At 41.5% G+C, this 25,771-nt stretch overlaps 1 protein-coding gene across 2 annotated transcripts in view; it reads left to right on the forward strand.

Moving 5' to 3' along the window:
* The window catches only part of MCTP2 (multiple C2 and transmembrane domain containing 2), a 240,030-nt gene that overhangs the window by 133,586 nt on the left and 80,673 nt on the right, over window positions 1-25,771 (forward strand). For both annotated transcript variants that reach the window (XM_043554770.1, XM_043554771.1), the window contains 2 exons: window positions 9,887-9,989; window positions 12,329-12,431. In XM_043554770.1, coding sequence (XP_043410705.1) covers window positions 9,887-9,989; window positions 12,329-12,431 — 206 coding nt within the window. The remainder of the gene's footprint in view (window positions 1-9,886; window positions 9,990-12,328; window positions 12,432-25,771) is intronic.

Consider the following 25,771-nt stretch of genomic DNA (forward strand, 5'->3'; position numbering starts at 1 on the left):
AAATTGTACTTTGAGACTCAAGGTGAGGCTAGCTGTCGGTAATGCTTAATGAGACCCACATATGCCACTCAGCTGCTGCCAGTCTTAAAACTCAGCTGTTTTGAGAAGAAAGTAACCCACATTCTAATGAAGTGAGAGGAAGATTTTGTTCAGGACAGAGCTGAGAAATGATGTGTGCAACAGGTTTCCTCTATGGTAAAGCCCTCAGAGAGGGCTTTGCCCGGGGCTACATCAGATTCATGAGTTAATACCGTGGGGAAAAAAAACAGAGTTTGTATCATGAAGGATAATGATGTAGGCGACAGACAAATAGAAAAATTGTTAAAGAACTGAGCCTTTTCTCATCAGGTTTGTATTTCGGTACAAACGACAATGCTTAACCTACCTATTGAGAGAGCAACCACTGAAAAGTGGGAAACTGTTTACTATATGTTCAGCACACATCGGGAGGATTGTTCTGGACAGCCTTATAATTGATAGACTATGGTGGGAAACCTGCTAGATTTTAACATTAAGGGGTTGCTTCCATGTTTCTGTATTGAAGCCATCATAACTACCATGCACATAAAGAAGGTACCTGCCAAATTCAACACCTAGTCGATGACTCTTCTTTTATATTCTCCGAATCAAGATGTGGGTTTCACACGTCTTCCTTCCTGTTAATTAAGCCTCCTCTTTATTCTTTACAATAATTCTTATATGTTGACATCCTTTCCCCCAGGGAATCTTCTAGCGGTAAGACTGGCTATTGTTCGGTCTCCCTCTGCTTCATTCTTCTACCCTGTTACCACTGCCAAGGTGCCCCTACCCATTAAGAATTCTGGGCATAAAATGGGGGTGGTAGAAACGTAGGAGAGTTTTCTTTACCTCACCAAGCCAACGGTAGCAAAAGATCATGCGGAGCAGCGTGGCAAGCCCACCTCCTTGTAGAATGACAATAAATAATGTGACAATGTAATGGAATACAGATCTCAGTATCTCTCCTCTTTGTAGCACAATCCTATCTTAAGTCGCGTTCCTGTCATGGTAATGATCTGTCCGCCATGATGAGAACCTGGGGAGGTGTCTATCGAGAGATGACGAAGGAACAAACCGGAAATACCATCTTGGCTCACACCCTAGAGTTACTTGTTCTCCGGGGACTTTTCTTGCATCCTTGCAACTTCTTTGGCACATTTTGCCCTACAAAACCCACCCATCAGAGGCAAACAGCTTTCAAATATGTCTGGATCTTCGTGACTTCTTGGCAGTAGGGTTGCCACGTGGACCCTTTCTCTGTTGCCAGTGGTGATAAGACAACTGCCATATATATATATATATATATATATATATATATATATATATTTGTTATTGTGAAGTAGCTTCATTTGATAAATAAGCAGGAGAGGGTCCCCAATAGCACCTGATCCAGGAGAACAAAGATACATGTAATTCCCAAATCCCCACCTTCTTTCCAAGGAGCCCAATATAGCTTCCCAGTTGCTTTCAAGACTTGTGTCAACTAAGTCAGCTTGGTGGCGGATCTAGTGACCGTCAAGAAATATTCATTGAGTACCTCCTGTACCTCAGACACACCCTTAAGGAACTTGGTGGCTCAGCCTTTCTCAGAGTTGCCTGTAGGGGGCAGCAGGTATCATGGAAGTGAATGAAGACCTTGCTCAAAATCTGGGTGGCGTTTCCAGTTCCCAGTGCCATTAGGAGGAGCTCTTGGTCTGTTGTTCCACACACAGGGATCATCTCTCCTGCCTGGGGTAGAGTTCTCCATTCATTCAGTGAATGAGCCTTAAGAGATCGTGACTCAGGGGTTAAGTCAATCGGTGTTCAATGCAATGACTTACTCGTCAAAGATGGAACTCAGTACCCATTTTTTTACTCTTTATTTTTATGGTAGCTGCTTTCATTCTAATCCATATCTATGATGGTGTAAGACAGACGCAGAAATGGAGAACTATTTTAAATCTTGGTTCTACCACATACTGGCCGTAGGTCCCCTTCCCCGCGGATATTTTGAGGGTTAATGAAAACCTACGTGAACGTGCCTGACACATATTGCATGTTCAATAAATACTATTTCCATTTTTCATTAAATCTATTTGAGTAGATTATCATTGATGTGGAGAAGTCCAAAGATTATTGTCTTAATATTTTGTTTATAATTTTCTATCGAATAACGTCAGAAATACCAGGATTTCTCATCGCACTTGGCTTTTCAACGAACACTTTGAGAAATCTAGTTACCGGTCTAAAATGTTTTATCTTTTGGTTCTGTTTCTGCTGCCTGATAAAAGTAAAGAAAAAAAAAAAAGTGTTTCCTGGTAGGAAGATTCTTAATACTGGTTTAATACTTAAGCCACTTTAGTGCTCGCCTTCACATTTTGATAATCTGAATAACAGTTTTATCAATATAAAATACTTTTGCGGGGCTCATCAGTTTTTTTTTGTTACATACAAGAGCGCTATTCTGAAAAACTATTGACCAAAACACTTCATTTAGATCCCACACTGTAGAGTAGAAATATTCCAGCCATATGCTGCAATCATGACTTTTGAGTCGTTTCTATAAATTATTACATTGACTATGAATTTTTTTGATTGTTTTTTGTTTTCTTCAAAACACGACTGCTTGTATCAGAGGAAAAGAGTCGTACAGTTAGCGTTCACTGGGAATTTTGAGTCACCTGTCCGTTTTCTGGTTTGTTTTCATTGTCTGTTTGAAGTTGTATCCATAGCAATACCTCTCCTCTGAAAGATGCCCTATTTTCAAAGAGACAACTGTAATTGCAATTTCTAAAAGCCTTAACAATAGTGATTGAATGCTTTTAATTTCCTTGAGAACTATTGGATAGCTGGGCTCAAATCAAGACCAACTTTTTAAAAACACATCAAAAACTATATAAATCTGTCTTTGGCTCGCCATCTGCTTTAATAGTCTGCCAAAGAACATGGGACTCTCGTCGGCGCAGCGTTTGGAAGTATGTGTAATATTTAGCAGTGTTTAAATTAGTAGGACCTTGGGAGCGAATGAACTCAGTGCGCTTTTGGCCTGCAAATTAACAAAGGAGTCACTTGGATCTTATTAGTTGGGTTCTTAGTAATTAATGAATTTTTTCAGCAAACATACCTGCTCTATGGGAGAGGCTGTGGTAGGCTCTGGGGATGTCTCAGGGAATAGGCATTGACCCTCGCTCCCACGTGAAGCGGCTAATTAAACCAGCAGGATCCACAGTTGATACTTGAACAGTAAGGGGCGGGGGTAGGAGCATTGAGAGTCTATACGGTCAAAATGGGCAAAAATTGGAATTTAACTCTTAATTTTTTAATGTTTGTTTGTTTGTTTATTTTTTGAGAGAGAACATGAAGCAGGGAGGGTCAGAGAGAGAGGGAGACAGGATCTGAAGCAGGCTCTGTGCTGAGAGCAGAGAGCCCAATGTGGGATGGGGTGGCGGGAGGGGGAGGGGGGCTTGAACTCCCAAACCGTGAGATCATGACCTGAGCTGAAGTCGGAAGCTTAAGAGACTGAGCCACCCAAGCGTCCCGGCATGTAACTTTTAAGTACTCATAGCCTACTGTTGACCTGAAGCCTTTTTGATAACACAAAGAGCTGAGTAACACATACGTGTATGTTATATGTATTATATACTCTATTTTTCCAATAGAAAATGTTATTAAGAAAACCATGGAAGAGAAAATTCATTTGCAGTATGATACTGTATTATCTATTTAAAAAAAAAAAATCCACCTAGGAGTGTACCTGCACGTTTCAAACGTGTGTTGTTCACGGGTCAGTTGTAATGACAGTTGTACTCCTAAGGTCAAGAACAGGATGCCAAGGTTCATTAAAAGGACACCTGCCTGGTGTTCCTGCGATGTTTTAGCAAGGATGTCAGAGATGAGTTAGCACGGCAGAGGTAAAAGGAAAGCGTTTTCAAACCAGGGAACAGCATGTTCCAGAGCCTCCAGCGTTTTCCCCAGACCTGCAAGAAATCACGTGCCTGGAGGATTTTCAGGGTGCAACAGTGGAAAGAGGGAGATGTTAGGCAAATGGAGTAGACGGTGCTGGTGGGTTTTTGTTTTTTTCAAACTTGACTAGTGACAGGGGAATGGAGTCAGAAGAAGGAAAAATTCTTACGTCACTATTTCTTGTATGTTTTCTGTGTTTGTGCTAGAATAGTAGAAACGTGCAAATTTAGTTAAATAACATTTCAGCAAAATTGAGTCCTTCTCTTCCTCTGCGGATCTCGCAGCCCTAATATAGACCCGTCTGTGCCATGCTCTGGATGTCCGCAGCAGTGACGTAAGGACGTGGTCACCTGTGTGACTCCACCGAGGCCTTTCTTTGGATTCAAAAAGCTTGCAACCCACTCAGGGAGGCAGGACGTACTTGGAAAGTTAGACCCAGCACCAACAGAGATCAGCGTTTCTTCTTTGAAAACCCCTCTCGGCTCGTAGCACAGTGTTGTTTACGTTGCCGGGATCATAGAGTATTTGTCGGATAAAGGAGCAGGTGCACCATGCAGTGAAGCGTCATAATTTTCAAGTTAATCATCATAGGGGTTGGGGGGAAAGGGGAGGCGCCGTGGAGCCTCAGGTTGCAGAGAAAGTTCTATGAAGATGATGCATCTTGAACTAGGTCTTGGAGGTGAGTTGGCCTTCGTGTTTTGGTTAGGACCAAGGGTTGGGAGAGCATTGCAGGGAGAGGTCATTCCACATGCAGAATAGGAAGCATATCCGAGCCCCACATCTCTGTGCGCTGGTCAGGGGTGGGGGGAAAGACACATCAACCTCGATAATAGGGTTTGGGAATAGAGGGTAGATCCGGATGGATCGTGTGGGGTAAATTGTCAGAGAAGAAGTTTTTAAGATGAGCGCTTTGTACCAGTATGCAGTGGTAAGGTTTATATGCATATGTTTGGAAACAAGGCGTGAAGGGAGGGTTTATGGCAATTTACTCTGGCATGGCTCTGTGGGCTTCCCCTTCTGAGCCATGATGCTTTACCCTTAACTTCAGGAAGGATCGTCCTCTAGAAATCCTTCCTTCTAATCCTGTCCCTTGTACCGATGAGTCTGTGGTGGCTCCTGGCTGCTAGATGAGAAACAAGAAATGAATTTAAGTGAAAAGTACTAGTCATGGCCTTCAAGGCTTCAAGGTAATCTCTGCATTTATCCACCCACATCTTACATATCCTGATTGCCACCATTTATATTTATTTACTAATATTATTAATTAATATTGTTAATATTTATTTATTATCTGTATCTGTGTGTCTATCTTGTTAATAAATTTAAGGCTCTCATCTGTTTCTTTCTCAAGATTAACCTATCCATTTCTTTTTTTTCAATTTTTTTAATGTTTATTTATTTCTGAGAGAGAGAGAGAGAAAGAGAGAGAGAGAGAGAGAGAGAGCATGAGTGGGGGAGGGGCAGAGAGAGAGGGAGACGCAGAATCCAAAGCAGGCTCCAGGCTCTGAGCTGTCATCACAGAGCCCGATGTGGGGCTCGAACTCACGAGCCGCAATGTCATGACCTGAGCTGAAGTCAGATGCCTAACCGACTGAGCCACCCCGGCACCCAACCTATGCATTTCTGCCAGCCAAATTAAGCCTCCTCCTAAATGTTGGCTTCAAGATTCATTCCCACTCTGGAGCGCCTGGGTGGCTCAGGTGGTTAAGCATCTGACTCTTGATTTTGGCTCAGGGCCTGATCTCACGGTCATGAGATGGAGCCCCGCGTCGGGCTCCATGCTGAGCCTAGAGGCTGCTTGGAATGCTCTCTCTCCCTTTCTCTCTGCACCCTGCCCCCTGCCCCAACAAATAAATAAACATTTCAAAGGAGATTCATTTCCACTATGAAATCTTTCTGGACTTTGACCAACCACGTTAAATTTGTCCGAACTTGCGTTTCCTCTTCTGCACAAATGGCACCAGTTCCGCACCTCTTGATGTGAGGACTGAATGCGGACCTGCCTAAAGCACGGTTATTTGCCCAGAGCGGAAGGAGCCTGGTGGCTCCCTCCATCTAACACCTGCCACCAGGAGCCAGGAATCCCCCTGCGGCGCTCTGTCCCTGCATCGGGACATTCCTCGCAGGGGATGGCAGGGACTGCGTGCCTTGGGTGTGCCTGCATCAGCCCCGTTCAGTGAAACACAAGACTAAATACGGAACAGGAATGCACAGACGTGGAATGTGAGACGTGTAAGGAAAATACACAGTCGCAGATCAGAAACTGGACAAGTCTATCTCCTGGCAGGGAGCAGGAGGGAAGCTTTCACGGAAAGGGTGACATTTGCTGAAAAGCAGAGATTATTCTGAGAGTCCCTTAAAGGTAAGGACTTGGCGGTCTCTGGTGCATCGGGGCCTGGTTCCGAAGTGCCAGGAGCAGAGTGGGGGCTTAGTAAATGTCACGTGAACGATGGGACCTCTAAAACACATTTATTACTTGCCGTTCAACTTCCGCACCTGATAGAAAGGTGAAGTTATTTAAATGAGAACCCCCTGCTTGCCATTCCAGGGCTATAAATGGATTGCGGAGTGGTGTTGAAAACTTTTGAGCGCAGGGTTCTAGAGGAGTACCATGCAACTGAGTCATCAGTGGCGGGACCGTGTCGAGGTGACGTGTGTCTGGATGTAGAAGAGGTCATCTAGGTGTTTTACCTGTGCAGCCAGGTGGAGCAAAAAGCAAGAAGCGCTGTCGCAAGTGTGTGTACGTCAGTTTGCCTGGTGTGTGCGCCCAGTGCCATTGGGAGAACATCTGGACGTTTCACGTATTACGGGAGCTCACTTTTTTCTCCCCGATAAATACATTCATGATGGAAATTTCATCGAAAGCCCCCAGATATCCGGAACCTTGTTAGGGAAGGAAAGCAACCCAGAAAGGATAGATGAACTACTCCATAAATGTGTTTATGTCCTTGTTTCTTCTTCCTCCTCTCTGCCTGTTTATACTGTAATATTTAAAAAAATTTTTTTTTCAACGTTTTTAATTTATTTTTGGGACAGAGAGAGACAGAGCATGAACGGGGGAGGGGCAGAGAGAGAGGGAGACACAGAGTCGGAAGCAGACTCCAGGCTCTGAGCCATCAGCCCGGAGCCCGACGCGGGGCTCGAACTCCCGGACCGCGAGATCGTGACCTGGCTGAAGTCGGACGCTTGACCGACTGCGCCACCCAGGCGCCCCTGTTTATACTGTAATATTAACAAATGCAGCGTTTTAATGAGCTTTGACGGAATTACCTTCGGAGGGTTGGTGCGGTATGTTCCTTGGAGACGCATAACTGAAGTTCCCAGTTTCTGGAAGGAAGTCTGTTCCTCATTAGCTGGGACAGCTAAGAGTGTGCTGGCTCAAGAGAGAGGGGGCCACAGCTCCAGCCCACCTGTGCCTGCACAGGACCGGCCGTGTCTCTGCCCTGCTGTGGAGTCACCCCAGGGCTTTCATTAAAAGTGTCAGGTGGTTTCCCTGGAGGGACTGCTGATGCAATGTCATGTGGGTGTCTCTGGAGGAGCAGTCCTGACACCTACTAACAGTCTGACAAACGGTTAGTAGCTGTTTTGAGCCCAGGTTGAGAGCTCCAGCGTCGTCTACCTGAGCGCTAAGCGGGAAGCTCGGGTTCTCTTTCAAGTTCATGGTTGTTGAAGAGGCAGTCTGGAGTCCCTCCCCACCCAAAACCTACCCGCTGCCCTGACAAACACGCTCCCCGAGTAAAACTGCCTGGAAAAAAGCAAGACTTTACTATTATTGTTATTATTATTATTATTTTGCAAGATGTAGATGGGTTTTTGTATTGGTTTGATTTCGGAACCCAACCCCCTGGAAATTTGGGGAGTTTCCCAGGGCACGTTTGGGAGAAGAGGTCAGAGCCTCCTTGCGTTGACAGGAAGTGAAAAGCCATCACCTCTTTTCTGAGCTCTGGCATTTAGGACCCCGGTACTTGGCTACGCGGGAGCAATCTGATGCTTCCTCCGAATCAGAAAGCACTTCTTGTGTCAAGTGCCACAAAGGAGCAGGAGTAGAGAATTCGTATTAGAGGCAGCCACACCAGGGGCCGGTAATAGGAGCATCTGGGAAGCTAGTTTTCCCGGGAAGCGGAGGCCCCACCAGACTTTTCCTGGGGTGAGATACTGACTGAGGGTCTTGTGCCTGAGTATGTCGAAACACCCTTTGGTTTCTAGTGATTTTCAAGCCCCAATTTTCCCATCTTTGTGGTGATTCTGAGAGCTAATATTAGTTTAGTCAATTCCTTCTCTGTTAAATTTAGACAGGGGCCGTTTCCATGTTATAATTGACAACCCCGACTCATCCGTTTATGTCTCCATGGCTTGGCCATTGTCTACTGGCCACTGAGATCATGGCATTGACTTAGAAGCTTTGGCCAGGCATCCAAGTGTCCAGACCACTAGTCCGTTGAATGGAATCTCCTGTTTAATAATGACTTTTAGCATGCATCTTCTTTTTTTTTTTTTTTTAATATAATATTCATGCAGACTCCTTCACATGATGCACAGTACCTCAGAGCTCCTGGTTATTAAGTTAATTAGATGTAGGTTCAGTGACCTAAATGGTAGGCCAGTAGGTCAAGAGGCCTGAGTACTCTCTGCATTAGACCCTGGCCTGGTATTCCTCGACCATTTGTTGGAGAGCATCTGTTCTTATGCCCCCAATTAATTTAGCACGCACCGCTTTGTAGAGTGTCACTGCTGCAGAGGCCGGCGATGTGTTCATGTTGTATGGACATTATAGAGCCATCCATTCTGTCCCTGACAGTTCCGATTCTAGATCCCTCTGCCAAACCTAACAAAAGGGGAGAGCATTTCTTTTCTTCTTTCTTTCTTTCTTTCTTTCTTTCTTTCTTTCTTTCTTTCTTTCCTTTGACAGTAGCTTTCTGGGTTCAGCTTTGGATTTGGGATTTTCTAACCTTTTATTTGTTTATTTATATTGTCTTTTGGAGGATATGTGAGGTGGGGTGGCAAAAGAAGAGGTGAGATGAGAGAAGTAAGGGTCAGGCTTCATTCCTTTTAAGATAAAAACTTTGAACTTGCTTTATGGAATTCTTTCGCATGTTTTCGAGCAGCAAAAATGCAGCATATGTGTTCTCATAATGTACTAAATGTATAAGATCATAAGTGTTCTTGGCCACTCCCCGCAGAGAAGTTTTACCTCCTAAATAGCCCTGTTTATACTTTTTCTCCCTTCTCTCACGATCATTAAAAGCCTATAGGTTATCCTAGGCTTTCAGCTATCTTATCTATCTATAGGTAATTATCTATTACTATCTATCTATCTATCTATCTATCTATCTATATTTTAAATGTGTATTTATTTTTGAGAGAGCCTTAATGGGGGAGGGACAGAGAGAGGGAGACAGAGGATCCAAAGCAGGCTCTGCGCTGACAGCGGTGAGCCCACTGTGGGGCTCGCACTCATGAACCATGAGATCATGACTCTAGCCGATGTCGGATGCTCAACCGACTGAGCCACCCAGGCACCTGTAAAACAGAAGCTCCTCTCTGTTTGCTGCCTACATTCTCCTTGAGTCGAGAAGAGCTTCTGTTTTAAAACAAAACACAAAACTGGACTCCCTCACCTGCCAGATTGACACCTGCTCCTATGTGACCTGTGTGGCCACTGGATGTCAGTCCTGCATCTGGGTTGCATATGAGTCCCTGTCTATTAGGTTCTCCTCTTCCGGCGTGTGTAGATTCTGTCGGTGTCCTGAATTCCCACACAAGACATGCTGGAAAGAGATGCTCACTTTTGCCCTTTCAGCGAGCAGTCTTACTGGTATAAAGTGCATGACTTTTATTCACTTGTCCTCTGTTACTTGTGCGATTCATTTATCTCTGACCAAGGAGAATTCTTGGCCTTGACCAATGTCTTGTGTTCTCTTTCCAGGGAAGAGCGATCCTTTTTGCTTGTTGGAGTTAGGCAATGACCGACTTCAGACACACACCATTTACAAAAACCTCAACCCTGAGTGGAACAAAGTTTTTACATTGTAAGTGCTTTAGCCTCCAGAATATCAAGGAGCAGTTTTAACTTAGAGACCAGTTAGCCGTGATATGTTTGGGGCAGGCTGGGGCTCCTGAGTGGAACGTTCTGTCCATTTTTATGAGCGAAGGATGAATCTTATTATTTTTTTCCTTCTAAATACCTTTTATCCTTTCATTTTACAGAGTGTTAATAATAGATAAGGCCATTTGGAACTGCAAGGGAGTGTTATAGGAGACATTTGTAAGGTAGATCTTTCAGTAACTCAATTAATCTGTTAGTAGGTGGAAGCTTCCATATATCCAGACAAATTCATTCCTGAGTTAAAGCAAATTACACATGTAGATCTGCCTTAAATTCAAGTTTATGTGTGACAACATTATTATAAGGCCTAAAGACTTGTATTATGCCAGAGTCTTTTTGAAAATACAAGTTTTCTGTGATTTCTCAAAGAGTCCCAAAGTCTCCTTGAATTCCAGTTTGTCTGAATGACCCCTGCTCCACAGGGATGCCCTGTCTACTCTTTCAAATTCAGGCATTTAGAAAGATGGATTTATTTCTTGGTTTGCTTTAGATTCTGAGGTGCCTGGGCTTCAAGGGGAAGCACCTGTTGAATTGGGGTCAAATGATAGTTCACTGCCCTTACAATACTGAAGAAATGTTGGGCTTATAACCGAAAGAATACCGTTTGAATGGAGTTGATGATTTCCAAGTAGAAAGTTCCCAAGGGTCGAAACTGAATTCACAATCAACAAACTCCCAACATACAAAAAAGTCTGATACCAGGTGGTTGCACAGGTAAATCCTACCAAACAATTAAAGAAGAGTTAACACCCATTTTTTTCAAACTTTTGCAAAAAATAGGAGAGAAGGAAAACTCCTAAATTCATTCTATGAGACCAACATTACCCTGATTCCAAGACCAGATAAAGACACCACAGAAAAAGAGAACTAACTATAAGCTAATACCTCTGATGAACATAGATGCAAAAATCCTCAATAATATATTAGCAGGCAGAATCCAACAATACATTTAAAAAAAACCACTCACCACAATCAAGTGCGGTTTATTCCTAGGATGCAAGGATGGCTCAATATTTACAAATCAGTTAACATGCTATATCACATAAATAAGAGGATAAAAACCATACGGTTATTTCAATAGATGCAGAAAAAGCATTTGACAAGGTACAACATCCATTCATGATAAAAATCCTCAATGAAGTAGGTTTACTCACAGCATCATACTTAATAGGAAAAAAGAGCTTTCCCCTAAGGTCAAGAATAAAACAAGGATGTCCTGTCTCACCGCTTTTATTTAACATCTTCCTGGAAGTCCTAGCCACAGCAATCAGACAAGAAAAAGAAATAAAAGGCATCCAAATTAGTAAGCAGGAAGTAAAACGTTCACTATTTGCAGATGACATGATACTCTCTATAGAAAACCCTAAAGATTCTACCAAAAACCTACTGGAAGTGATACATGAATTTAGTAAGGTTGTAAGATAAAAATCAATATACAGAAATCTGTTGCATTTCTATACGCTAATAATGGAGCAGCAGAAACAGAAATTAATAAGACAATCCCATTTATAATTATACCAAAAATCATAAAATACCTAGGAATAAACTAAAGAGGTGAAAGATCTGTACTCTGAAAACTATAAAACATTAGTGAAAGTTCCCAAGGATCTGTGAAAAGTGGATTAACTCTCCTAAGCCAGTTTGCACATTGTCATACGAAAGATTTTCTTGTTTGCTCAACACATTGCTATTGACCATGGCTCCATTTTTCATCAGGGGTGATGTCTGGTTTCTGGTCAACGTAAAAAATGTTTCTAAATATGCATGGGATTTTTAGTATTTTGCGTTTCAACACTAGGAAATTTTCTGTAAATCTCAGCAAAAGTGATTTTCACCGCCCTTTTTTTTTTTTAAGGGAATTCTTCATTAATTTACTTTTTTCTTCATTAATTTAAAGACAGTCTTATTGCCTATTTGGAAGCTACTTTGAAATCACTGTCCTTTTACTCTCCTCATTCTGTCTCTGATTCTTTATCCTCCTGTTTCTTTAATAGTCCTACCCTCGAGTGCACATATGCATGGAAAATGTCAGAGTAAAAAAGTTGACTTTTTTTTTTTTTCACAGGGATGTCTGAATCTTCCATGATGGAAGGTTTGGGAATAGAGTTCAGTTTGATTTAATTTTTGGAATTTAATTAAATGGTAGTTTTATACTCTAAGGGCATACAGGCTTAATTAGTGAAACCGTGTGTTCAGATCTTCATGGAACAGACTCCACTTATGTGTTTTTGTATATAATAGGTGGTACATTTCTTGTTTCAGTCCTATTAAAGATATCCACGATGTTTTGGAAGTGACAGTGTTTGACGAAGATGGAGATAAACCTCCTGATTTTCTTGGAAAAGTTGCCATTCCCTTGCTGTCTGTAAGTTACCGTTGTTAATATACAGTTCGTAAGTCATTTTACGGTTGACAGGTTTCTATGGTCTAGGGTTGTTTTATCTTTGTCAGTCTGAGGGGGGGGGATCCCCTCTGCTATAGGAGGAAACAACTATTTTATTCCTCATCCTTTTCCAGTATTTTCAGTAGTTTCAGATATAAACTAACATAATCTTCTCTGTGTCAGTCAAATATTGCTTTGACCGACAAAAACCTTTCGACTAGTCTTCCAATTTGTTCTCAGTCTTTCCGTCCTAAGGCGGGAGTTTCTGTTTGGTTTCTGGGAATACAGATCCGTGACTGATTTTCCATTCGTTAATGAAAAACATACACGTATTTCTATATTACCTCCTCACTGCCCATTTCTTCAAAGATTAGTTGCTGGTAACTGCCAAGTGGTTCTCAGCTCTACTGAAGACCATTTTCTCAAAAGTTCTCTTTGCCTTCATAGTAGTTAGGTTTGCTTTCAGTCTCAAAAGATGCTTTGCGGAAGAAAGTAGAGAGCTTCTTTTGGAAAAAGTGCCATTCCAGTTAAAAGGCAACATAACAGAATAAGCAAAGAGATGAATGAAAAAATACCCTAAAGAAGTCAGAGGAGAAAGCACCAAATAATGCCTTTACGTGGACAAAGGAGGGAAGCTGTGCAAAGACTGCATCTGACTTTACCTATTAATTGGACATTAATGTTTATACCAAATGTATTCTTCTAGAAGAGAGAATTTTAGTTTTTCATCCAACCATAAATATGTTTTCTTATAGAGATGTTATGGTCTTATTAGTCCATTAAGGCCTTATTTATTTCTTCCCGAAGACTTATTTCTTCAAACTGTTAGTGCATTTTTTAGGAGGAGAGGTCTTTAACCGTGATATTAGACTAGCTCCCATGATGCCTACAGGGGGAAGGAACGCTGCATCCCTCAGTATCTTTTCTGGTTAATTTACCTGGTGTTGAGCGCCTGGTTAATTTCTCGCCAAATTCTCTTCTCCCCAGTGTTCCTCTAGGAAAAGGGGTGAAGCCGCTGTCCTCTTGTAGATTTGGCTCCTGCCAAATGCTCAGACCCATCAGTAGTAGAACACACTGACTCTCAGGGACGAGAGGGCAATTTGGAACTTTTCTCTCTTTTTATTACAACTTTGTCAGTTACTCCTGAAGGAATACATGTAACGAAAGCTTAGGACCCAATTTTAGAGGGACCTAAAGGGACAGGAATCAGAGACCCTTCTTTACAATTCAGTTCCTTTTCTTCTCAATTATTTTGGGCAGGACAGAGACGTTTCTTTTCTTGTTTTTTATTTATTTTTATTTTTTTAATGTTTATTTATTTTTGAGAGAGAGAGAGTACAAGCAGGGGGAGGGGCAGAGAGAGAGGGAGACACAGAATATGAAGCAGGCTCCCAGCTCTGAGCTGTCAGCACAGAGCCCGACGCGAACCTACGAATCACGAGATCATGACCTGAGCGAAGCCGGACGCTTAACTGAGTGAGCCACCCGGGCACCCCTCTTTTCTTGTTTTTAGAGATAAATCCACAGTAACATGTGTCATTCCTTGCTGGGTAAACACTACATGGTGTCATTTTTAACCTCCCTCTATTTTACACGTGAAAGTTTTGTGTCATTGGTCGTTCTCTGATACCAACAAATTGACCCACTTTCTTCCCTCCCGTCCTCCCTTGTAATGTACAGTGTCTCCATGCCGTTGGGTTAGATCTAAGAAGTTACCTCTGCCTAAATCAGGTTTGCGGTTTCTCAGCCTTAAGTGCCATTGACATTTTGGGATGGGTCGTGGTCTGTTGCAGGGGGCTGTCCTGTGCATTGTAGAATCCCTGACCTCTACCCCCTAGATGCCAGGAGCACCCATCCACTCCTCACTGTTGTGACAATCAAAGATGTCTACAGACATTGCCAACTGTTCCGAAGAGGGGCAAAGAGAACCACTGACCTAACTTAATGCAGTTTTCAAACTGCATCCTTCAAGATGCAAAGTAGAGTGATTTATGAAAGACTTTGTTTAAATGCAAGGAGCCCCCTCACCCTCTTAATTTTTTTCTGGTTGCCGATAAGCTGCCCACGGTCTATTCATTTGTTTGAGGGATAGTTATCAAATGTTCAGCTTGTGCCAGGCATTGTGTCAGGTGGCAATGCTCTAAGAAGGACCGCAGTGAAGGTATCTTCTCCCCCGGAACTTGTATTTGGTTGCAGGAGTCCATAAACAGAACAAACAAATGAGCAAAAGGCAAGACAACGTGTTAGGTGGTTAAAAGGTGCCATGTAGAAAGCAAAGCAGGATACGTTCCGAGGATATGTTCGGGGAAGGGGCACAGTTTTCCATGGACCGACCAGGGAGGGCCTCGCTTCGGGGGGGACATTTGAATGAGAACTTTAAGGAGGTGAGAAAGAAAGCTGTGTGAATATCTGGGGGAACTCTTCCAGGCAGGAAATCTTCCAAATCCAAAGGCTCTAAGGCAGTGCCGCGGGAAAGGGGTAAGACTCTGACAGTCTAAAAGTTTGAAGGGCTTTGGCTCTTTCCTAGTGTCGATGGGAAACCACAGGGAAGGTTCAAGCCGGGGGGGGGGGGGGGTGCTTGCTGTGGTTTACACTCTCTAATTCTGATATTAAAGGACTCTGGCACCCCGAGAAATAAGCCCAGATCTGACAGTTCTCTGCCACGTAAAGTGTAAAGGCAGTGTGGCCTGGGCCACGTTCTCATGAGGGACTTCAGGGCCCGGGAGCGTTGAGTTGAACACGTTTCAGAAGCTGCCCTTCGGAGTGGCTGTTTCAGTTCAGACTCATTTCCGATTGTCTGACTGACGAATCGGGCAAGTGATCAGATCTTACGGTGGATCTGTTTTGGCTCCTCCTGATATGCGGTGGCCCACCTGTTCCATGCGCTCTCCAAACAAATTCATGCTCTACCTAAACTGTAGAGGTAGATATGATAGAAAAAAATGCCATAACCCTCAGTATCTGTAACAGGCAAATTTTAAGTTGTTCATTAATTCAGCAAACATTCAGTTTTTGAGTAATTCTAACTTGTGTTTTGGAGAATATATATATATATATTATATATGTATATACATATATATTGTATATATGTGTGTGTGTATATATATATATATATAATATATATGTTTATTTATTTTTGAGAGAGAGAGAGAGACAGAGCCTGAGTGGGGGGAGGGGGGACAGAGAGAGAGAGAGAGAGGGACACACAGAATCTAAAGCAGGCTCCAGGCTCTGAGCTGTCAGCACAGACCCCGATGCGGGGCTCGAACCCGCGAACCGTGAGATTATGACCTGAGCCGAAGTCGGACGCTCAACCAACTGAGCCACCCAGGCGCCCCAGAGAATGTATTTTAACATTTATTTAGATCTGTGTTTTTCCCTTTATTTAATATCTACTGAATAATGCTTAATTAACACGTCTTGGGCTGTGCATTTATAATACATTAAATCATTAATTCTCTGAAAGCCTCATGTGGCAGGCTTGATTATTATTATTATTATTATCATCATTATTATTACTGCTATGGACAAATGAGGAAACGGAGGTACGGGAAGGATCCTGTGGCTGGTAATTAGTCGGGGCTGGATTTGAATGAGGCAGTCTGATGTCAGAGCCTGGGGTCCTGAGAGGAAGTTATACTTCCATAGTGCGTACCTGTTACGTAGACATCATGCCGAAAGCAATGACCAGGATGTGTTTTGTGCAGCCACTGGTCTCGGTGCCATAGGGTGTGGACGGGTGAGACGCAGAGTTGAAGACTGGCCCATCTTGGCTGATGCCTGTGGAATGAATGCACACGACCCCAAACACCTTTTTTTCTTTATCGAGGTATATTTGGCACAGAATGTTGTATTAGTGTGCAGGGTGGTGATGCGACCAGCCTGTATGGGATGCCACCCTCCGTCACCGTACAATGCTATCACAATAGCATTGGCTGTATTCCCTATGCCGTACCCTTCATCCCCAGGACTTCCTGGTTCTACCCCTGGAAGCCGCGACCTCACGCTCCCCTTTACCCATGTTGCCCATCCCCCACGCCCCCCCCTCTGGCAGCCACCGGGTTGACCTCTGTGCTCACACAAGCCCTGAAACACGAAGTGCTGAAAAGAAGGAAAAGAAAACGCAGAGCGGGAGGGATGGACTTAAGTTTAGGAAGACTTTAGGAAGTGGGGCGTTTGAGCTGGCCTTACAAGGAGGCTGGTGTCGATAATGTGCTAAGTGCATTTCAACCTGTTAAATAAAAAGCCTGTTCTGAAGTCACGGTTTCTTTGAATCAGGGTGAATGGGCCGACTGACTATGGGCTCATTTAAAAAAACCCCACGTTCTAACATCAGTATATCTGCTAATGGTGGCAGAATTGTGCAAATCATGTACAGATGTTTAGATACACAGAATCCAGGCCAGCGGGTCACTCTTCCATATTTTTCATTTTTGTTCAGGTCCTCAAATCAGATAGTTGCTTTTTGGATGGCTATATAGATAGGGAAAACTTTTTACTCATTAAAAACAGAAAATTGCCATTAGCATGGATTATAATCTGAAGACTTCTAATCTGTGCCCATTTTTACATTATTCCAAGCATCTTCTAATCAATAACATGGTAAATATGCATTAGAAAACAAAGCACATTTTAGAGTTTTAAAATACTTCCAGCATAGACACTATCTGCTCATCGTTATCCGATTCAGTTAGAGTTGTTTAACATTTCCATCCATAATCAAGTGATTCTCATCGGGTCCTGAAAATCAAGCTGGGTTCTTCTCCTCCAGGAGCATTTCGTTTTCTTCAGACCTATGGGTAGCATTTCAGAATAATGGAACGGGCCCATGTAGGAAGGAAGACTTAGAAAATCCACTTCCTGCAAAATAGGAAAACCATCTATCTATTTATTGTTAATTCCTAATATCTAAGAGAAGATCGTCTGTCATTTGAGGAGGGTCCTACGTTTTGATACAAATTTCAGGCCTCTTGGGCGAGCCATCCCAACAGATGCAGTGGAATTCATGATCAGGAAACATAGGCTTTGTGCAGCCCGTGACTGTCTCTGTGAATCCATGTGCACGAGAACAAGCTGCACCAGCAACGGCTTCACTTAATTAGCTTTATGGGACAAATTTTCTGTAATTGCTTGTACCAAATAAATGCCCATACACATCTTCATTTGCATTTCCAATTAAGTATTTGCCTGTTTCACCTATGATGGGTTTTGTGGATTGTAACGGACACAGTTACACAATCATATTTTTTTTCAAGTTAATGCTGAAATGTTGGCCGTTAAGATAAAGAATATTTATTTTTTAGAGTTTATTTATTAATTTTGAGAGAGAGAGAGAAAGAGAGTGAGTGGAAGTGTAGGAGAACAGAGAGAGAAGGGGGAGAGAGAGAGAGAGAGAGAGAGGGAGAATCCCAGGCAGGCTCTGCAGTGTCAGTGTAGGGGCTCAAACTCATGAACCATGAGATCATGACCTGGGCCGAAGTCGGATGCTTAACTGACTGAGCCACCAGGCGCCCCAATAGTATTTATATTTTACTTTACATTAATGTATATGGATGTCTAGCCCGCCTGAAAATTTTAGCGGGGCTAAAATGGCTGAAACACAAACACTCAACTCTCCACCCTGATATGATATGTCCTTTGAAATAAAGTTTTCAAAAGATAAAATAAGGCAAGTTTGTCTTATTGCCCCCGGAAACTAGGAAAGGATACCTTTAATGTGCTGGAATCCTCGTGAACCATTATGTAGTATAGAAGGTGGGTGGTATTTGATGAGGACGGACAAGCTAAGGGAGAAAGAATAATGCCTTGTGGGATTCCTCTGATGTCTTGGAACAAGAGTATAGCAAGTATAAATCTGAGCATGCTATACGTGATGGTAAGTGCTGAATGGGTTAAACTTTTCTTTAGATGGAAAAACCTGTTACAATGAGTAGATGCATACAGTTTAGCTACTGCGTCTTTGAGACGGGCCACATGCGGTAACACAGAAGTGGGTGAGCAAAAGTGTAACACGTACATGTAAACAAGGGGTAACTCAGAAACATACAGAGGAGATGATTTTATGGGTCCCCGAACGATTTCATTACCAATGAACATAAGGCAGACATGAATCGTTATGTGAATAATTTCCCACAGAAGTATGTATGTATGTTAAAAAGTATTTGAACTGTAAGAAAAAAAAATTGCCAACTGAGAAACACAAAATGATTATATCATCTGTGCAGTTTTAAAAATATCAGACACACAAAAATAAATAAGGCTGTAATGTGATGTGTTTTGAAGGCCCAGATGTTTGAAATTCCAAGTTCCACAAAGCCAATGCTAATAGCTAAAGTTCCTGCACACCATCCCAAAGCTACTAAATTTCTAGGGCTGAGACCCTGGAATCTATTTTTTTTTTTTTTTTTTAGCAAGTTCTTAGATGAGTTTTAGGCATCCTGAAACAGTGATTCTCAAATTTTAGGGAATAAGCAATAAGCTTAATCTAATATATATGCAGAGACACACACATAAATATATAAATATTCTGCTCAAATACCTATTTATTGTGTTTAAACATTGGTCATGTTGTGGGCTCACGACTGCCTCAGTAGATTCCAAAAAGAAAGAAACGATATTGTGGTCACAGTGTTGGGCAGATATATTAATAGCAAAAATGAAACAAGCAATCAGAACATTTGGTGGGAAAAAAAAAAATCCCAAGTAGCTAAGGTAGATAACCAAAAGTACAGGTTACAGACTTTTTAGAAATTAGCAATGAAATACTCTACATACAAACTGTGGATAAAGGCCAAAAGTATTACTCAGAGGAAATCCTTACCTTAAATGTTTTCGTAATTAAACAACAAAGGTTGAAAATCAATTAAGCATCATAACAAAAGGTAAACTAAAATAAATAAAATTAAATAGGAGTTTGGGAAGATGAGAAAAAAGAGCAGTAATGTAGAAAATATATAAACAGTATATTTGATAGATCCAAGTGTTCGTTTCTTCAAAATCCAATGAAATGGAGAAGCTGCTTACGAACCTAATGAAAAAAAGGAAAGCATGTATTACTAAGACTAAGGAAACGAGAGATATAGGGATTGCTATGAAGAGCATAACTAAATTTTACTGAAGAGTACGGAAGAAAACTTGAATAAATATACATACGGACATATCTTGAGAGAATTTGGATGTTGTAGAGGTGTGAGATCTCCCCAGATTACTATAAGTATTTTTTTAAAGGTTGGTTTTGCTGGTTTTTAAATTTTTTTTACCGTCTTATTTTATTTTTTAAGAGACAGAGAAGGACAGAGCACGAGCAGGGGAGGGGCAGAGAGAGAGGGAGACACAGAATCCGAAGCAGTCTCCGGGCTCCGAGCTGTCAGCACAGAGCCTGATGCGAGGCTTGAACTCGTGAACTGCGAGATCATGGCCTGAGCCAAAATCGGATGCTCAAGTGACTGAGCCACCCAGGCGGCCCGATTACTATAAATATAATACAGCTCCCCATTTGGAAAAATTAAGTGCAAAAAAATAGAGTGAAAAATTATGTTTAAAATATAATTAGAGAAACCTGAATATCAGGTATTGAACACATTGTACAGTGAAACAATTTAATTATGGAAATATTGGGAAGAAAATCATCAAAGAATTCTACTCTTTTCTCCCTGTGTCCTCCAGTCTTCTCCTCCCAATAAGAAAGTAACAGATTCGGGGCGCCTGGGTGGCGCAGTCGGTTAAGCGTCCGACTTCAGCCAGGTCACGATCTCGCAGTCCCGGAGTTCGAGCCCCGCGTCAGGCTCTGGGCTGATGGCTCAGAGCCTGGAGCCTGTTTCCGATTCTGTGTCTCCCTCTCTCTCTGCCCCTCCCCCATTCATGCTCTGTCTCTCTCTGTCCCAAAAATAAATAAATGTTAAAAAAAAAAATTAAAAAAAAAAAAAGAAAAGAACAGATTCATATTGTTTAAAGAGCAATTTTTTTCCTTTAAACTGTAAGGGCACTGGCATTCTTACATTACTGAAATGTACTAGGGACATAAAGGAAAATGGAAAATTTGTGAATTTATTCCTTGAGACTAGAAGAATTCTGATATTAAAAAAACACAGAGTTAACAACAGTAGCAAAAAAGAAATCCTACGCCTTTCATGGAAGACCAGTGAGACTTAGCACATTAGGAAACATAATTGTGTAATTTATATTATTCATATATTAACGGAGAAAAAAAAAACTTCAATAGATGCCAAAGGTGCACTTGATAAAATTTAACATCTCTTCTTGATTTATGAAAAAAAAAGTTTAATAAATAAGTAATTGATTTGATGTATCAGAAGTATCACAAACATCAGACTTATTATTGAGAGACCAGAGATATTCTGAATTAATGAACTTCTATACTGACAAAATTAACATTAAGTTTTTTACGTCAGATCCAGCCAATGTAAAAATAAGAAAAATTATATTTTAATGAAGGAAACCATAGTATCTATCTGATAATATCACATTATATATAAATAAGTATAAAGAAAATTAGTAAGTAGCATTTTGGAATAAACAAAGGTCAGTAAAGGTATAACCAGGATCAAAATTAAGAAAAAAAAAAAAAAAAGAGTAGCTTTACCCAGTAGGAAAACATTTTAAAAACTTAAAGCACCAAAGGGTTTAATAGCAGGAAACAAACAAACAAACAAAAAACAATTATAATGCTTAAGACCTATGTGAGAAAGTTCTAGAACTGTACTAAAAGACATGAAAAAAGACAAAACAATTGGAGATCACTGTATATATAATAAACCTGAGAGATGAAGTCACTGAGGAAAGGGATAAACGAAGTGATCACCATATAATTGATTCTGGGAAAGTCAGTTGCTTACTCATCAGGGAAAAATGCATCCGTGTGTTACACTGAACACAATAACTATTTTACCATGAATTAAAGGTCAAATACTTGGAATAAACTCCGTAAATAAAACGGCTAATAAAACGGGGAAGTCTTCTGTAAGAAAACCAGGAACGCTAAAGGAAAACAAATCCTAGGAGGTCAATATGGTGAAACAAATGTTGCCATTGTAAATGAAAACACAAAGTAAAAACTGCTTGCCGCATAGAAACAGATGGATAATGTCACTAACATAGAACGCGATCGTTTTTTTTCATCTATGAGGAAGGGACGGTCAGTCTAGGGGAAAAGTTGATTCAAACAGGTGTAAATCCAAACAGCTGATAGGCACCCTGGGTTGGCACCCAGTCTTGTCCCCCTAACTGGCTGCGTGATCTTTGACAAGGCACTTAACCTCTCCGTCTCCATGTTCTCCGAGATGACATGAAGGTAATTCTGCCTGCCTCGGAGGTCTGTGGTGAGGATTTCAGTGGTTTGGTGAATATATAGTGAGTACAGGAGCACACTGTCTGTGCTTCCAAGTATAATCAATCATCTTCATCGCCCTTGTTTTAGTAATGTAAATGATCAAATTAGGTTAGCAGTGGGATTAACAAATATGGTAAAGATTTTTCATTTCCAGGGGTTCTTAAGAGTAGAAAAAGGACTCTCTCAAACGCTGTGGGACAGAACCATCACTTCGTACAAGCCTGGTAGAAGGCACTTAGACAAAATGGATTAAAATTTAATATACACAACCTCTGAGCATCTATATTCTAGGTATTTATACCCATGGCCACACAGATGCTAAATGCCAGAAGGGGGAATTGAATCTAAATCTAGCTTCACAGCCCTAGCACTGTCCACTGTTAATAAACATATGAAAGAAAATGTTCAGGCTCATTAGTTGTTAAAAAAAAGAAAAAAAACACCCACATATTAAAACAACCTGAGGACATTTTATTCCTCTGAAATTGCTGTATATTAAATAAAAATTCCTGCAGTTGGCCACGTTGCAAGGAAATAGAGATAGGCTTATTCACTGAGGCTAGGAGTATAAATTAATACAGAATCTGAGAAAGGCTAATTGACAATACTTGGCCAAACCCACAAAAAATAGGTATGTGCTATGACTCAGCGGTTCCACTTCTAGGAATTTGTTTTTGGGAATGCATCATGGATGCACAAAGGTGGCTATGTGTAAAATCATCACGGTGTTTAAAGTGAAAAATTGGAAACGGTCTGGGGCGCCTCGGTGCCTCAGTCGGTTGCGCGTCCGACTTCAGCCCAGGTCATGATCTCACAGTTCGTGGGTTCAAGCCCCTCATGGGGCTCTGTGCTGACAGCTCAGAGCCTGGAGCTGCTTCGGATTCTGTGTCTCCCTCTTTCTCTGCCCCTCCCCCACTCGCACTCTGTCTCTCTGTCTCTCAAAAATAAATAAACATTAAAAAAAAATTGGAAAGTCTTTGCAATTAACGATGAAGGGTTGGTTAAGTTAATTATAGATGATCCATAAGGTGCAATACCATCCTAAATTATGTAGAAGAATTGACTATTACACCAGGGAATGATTCCCATACCTTTTTTCTTTTTTTTCTTATTTAAGAGACAAGTGATTTAGGGGCGCCTGGGTGGCTTGATCAGTTAAGCGTCCAACTTCGGCTCAGGTCACGATCTCGCAGTCCGTGGGTTCGAGCCCCGCATCGGGTTCTGTGCTGACAGGTCAGAGCCTGGAGCCTGTTTCCGATTCTGTGTCTCCCTCTCTCTCTGCCCCTCCCCTGTTCATGCTCTGTCTCTCTCTGTCTCAAAAATAAATAAACGTTGAAAAAAATTTTAAAAAAGAGACAAGTGATTTAAAAATATACAAATTAATATAAGACAAAAAAATAGATGAAAATTTTTATTTTTTATTTTTTATTTTATTTTTTCAACGTTTATTTATTTTGGGACAGAGATAGACAGAGCATGAACGGGGGAGGGGCAGAGAGAGAGGGAGACACAGACTCGGAAACAGGCTCCAGGCTCTGAGCCATCAGCCCAGAGCCTGACGCGGGGCTCGAACTCCCGGACTGCGAGATCGTGACCTGGCTGAAGTCGGACGCTTAACCGACTGCGCCACCCAGGCGCCCCATATGATGCTGAAAATTTTTAATAAGCAGTTTCTATGTCCTTGTCCTTGTTCTTCATTGCCTTCTGCCCATTATTTCATAACAACCTCTGAGATCTGGATAATTTTGCATTCCCATTTTACAGATTAGGAAACTTGAAAACAGAGGAGTTTTGTAACTTGTCCAGAGTTATTCAGCCAATCTGAGGCAAGGTCAGAATTTAATGTCCATACATCTGCCTCTGAAGTTCTACATTTTACCCAATACACTAAGATCCTGTTTTCATAAGACGAGTAAATACAACTGTCTAGTGAAAACTAGAGATGTTAAAAAAAAATAAATATAAACGTGATGTTTTCTTCTTTTAAACCATTTTTGTAAATTTTACACAATTCTTATAATTAATGTATGTTACTTTTATAAGATAGCTTCTATTTTATTTTTTGAAATGCTTATTTATTTATTTTGAGAGAGAGAGAGAGAGAGGAGGAGTAGGAGGAGGGGCAGAGGGAGAGGGAGAGAGAGAATCCCAAGCAGGCTCCATGCTGTTAGCACAGAGCCCCACACGGGGCTCAATCCCACGAACCAGGAGAGCGTGACCTGAGTCGAAATCCAGAGTGAGACGCTCAACCAACTGAGCCACCCAGGCGCCCCTGTACCGTTCCTTTTCTTAAACCAACTGTTAGTTTTATTCATGCATATTGATTACGACTAACTTTTCTATTGAATTCGTTGGTAACTGGTCACATCAAGGAAGTTTATAGTAAAGCATAATTCTTTAAAGAGAGTTCCAGGTGAGAAAAAGATTTCGGTCCCTGTTCCACATACCAACTTCTGTTATATGCTGGTTAAAAAAATGTTTTCTAAAAAATGAATGTAGTATCTTTTTGACTAAAAATTTGGTTTTGTCACCCAACTTTTAAAGAGTTACTCGTATTTACTATGCTAATGCTTGTTCAAGAAGATTTAATTTAACTCTTTTAAATAAAAAAATATATATATATTGAATAGTTTAAAGATGATTTCAGGTCAGATTAAAATCGAAACCAGACTGGGGGAGCCTGGGTGGCTCAGTCGGTTAAGCGTCCGACTTCGGCTCAGGTCGTGATCTCACGGTTCGTGGGTTCGAGCCCCGCGTCGGCCTCTGTGCTGACAGGTCAGAGCCTGGAGCCTGCTTTGGATTCTGTCTCTTTCTCTCTCTGCCCCTTCCCACTTGTACTGTCTCGCTGTCCCTCAAAAATAAATTGATGTAAAAAAAAAAAATCTAAACCAGACTATGTTCTCTGTAACTTGTCCTCTGGCTCCAAAATCCTGAATCATTACTCAGAAACACACTTCCTGTACTCTTATATTCACTGGCTAATTTAACCAGGAATTAACTCTTAGCATGATCTTTTTTTCTTTTTATTTATTTTTTAATATTTTTATTTCTTTTTGAGACAGAGAGAGAGCACGTGAGCAGGGGAGGTGCAGAGAGAGAGGGAGACACAAAATCCAAAGCACGCTCCAGGCTCTGGGCTGTCAGCACAGAGCCCGATGCAGGGCTTGAACCCACGGACCGCGAGATCATGACCCAAGCCAAAGTTGGACGCTCAACCGACTGAGCCACCCAGGCGCCCCAGCATGAGCTTGATAAAACCTTTCTGATAGATCATGTTTTTTTTTCTTTTCTTTTCTTTTCTTTTTTTTTTTTTAATAAAAGGACATGAACATGCCCATTTCCCTGATTGTTGAAGTCATATTTCTAATTATATTAAATCCATATTGGGAAGCCTGGGCGGCTCAGTCAGTTAAGCGTCCGACTTTGGCTCAGGTCATGATCTCATGGTTCGTAGGTTCAGGCCCCATGTTGGGCTCTGTGCTGACACCTCGGAGCCTGGAACCTGCTTCAGATTCTGTGTCTCCCTCTCTCTCTGCCCCTCCCTTGCTCCCACCCTCTCTCTCTCTCTCTCTCAAAAGTAAATAAACATAAAAAAAAAAGATTAAATCCATATTACTGTTCTGTAGAGATGCCTTCCCCAAATTATTGCGTAATATCTGTGCTTTTTACCTACGAAAAGGTGAGTATGCAAAATGTGTATAAGTCGTTTGGAAGAATTGTCTCATAACAGGTTAAAGACACGATCTGTTATTTTACCCAAAGACCCTTATCTTCCAGTGACATTAAATCATCTCAGATGTCAACCCAGGAAGACTCTCCACATGAATTTAGAGACCTCCTTTTGTCATATAACGAAAACTGTATCATCCTTTTTTGCCTTGATAGACATCTAAAAATAAAGTTTAGATCTTAATTTAAGTGACTATCTCATACCTAGAGACAAAAGCATATACAGATTCTCTGCTCTAAGTTT

Source organism: Prionailurus bengalensis, chromosome B3 (genome assembly GCF_016509475.1).
Source record: "Prionailurus bengalensis isolate Pbe53 chromosome B3, Fcat_Pben_1.1_paternal_pri, whole genome shotgun sequence".
In the NCBI taxonomy this organism is placed as follows: domain Eukaryota; kingdom Metazoa; phylum Chordata; class Mammalia; order Carnivora; family Felidae; genus Prionailurus; species Prionailurus bengalensis.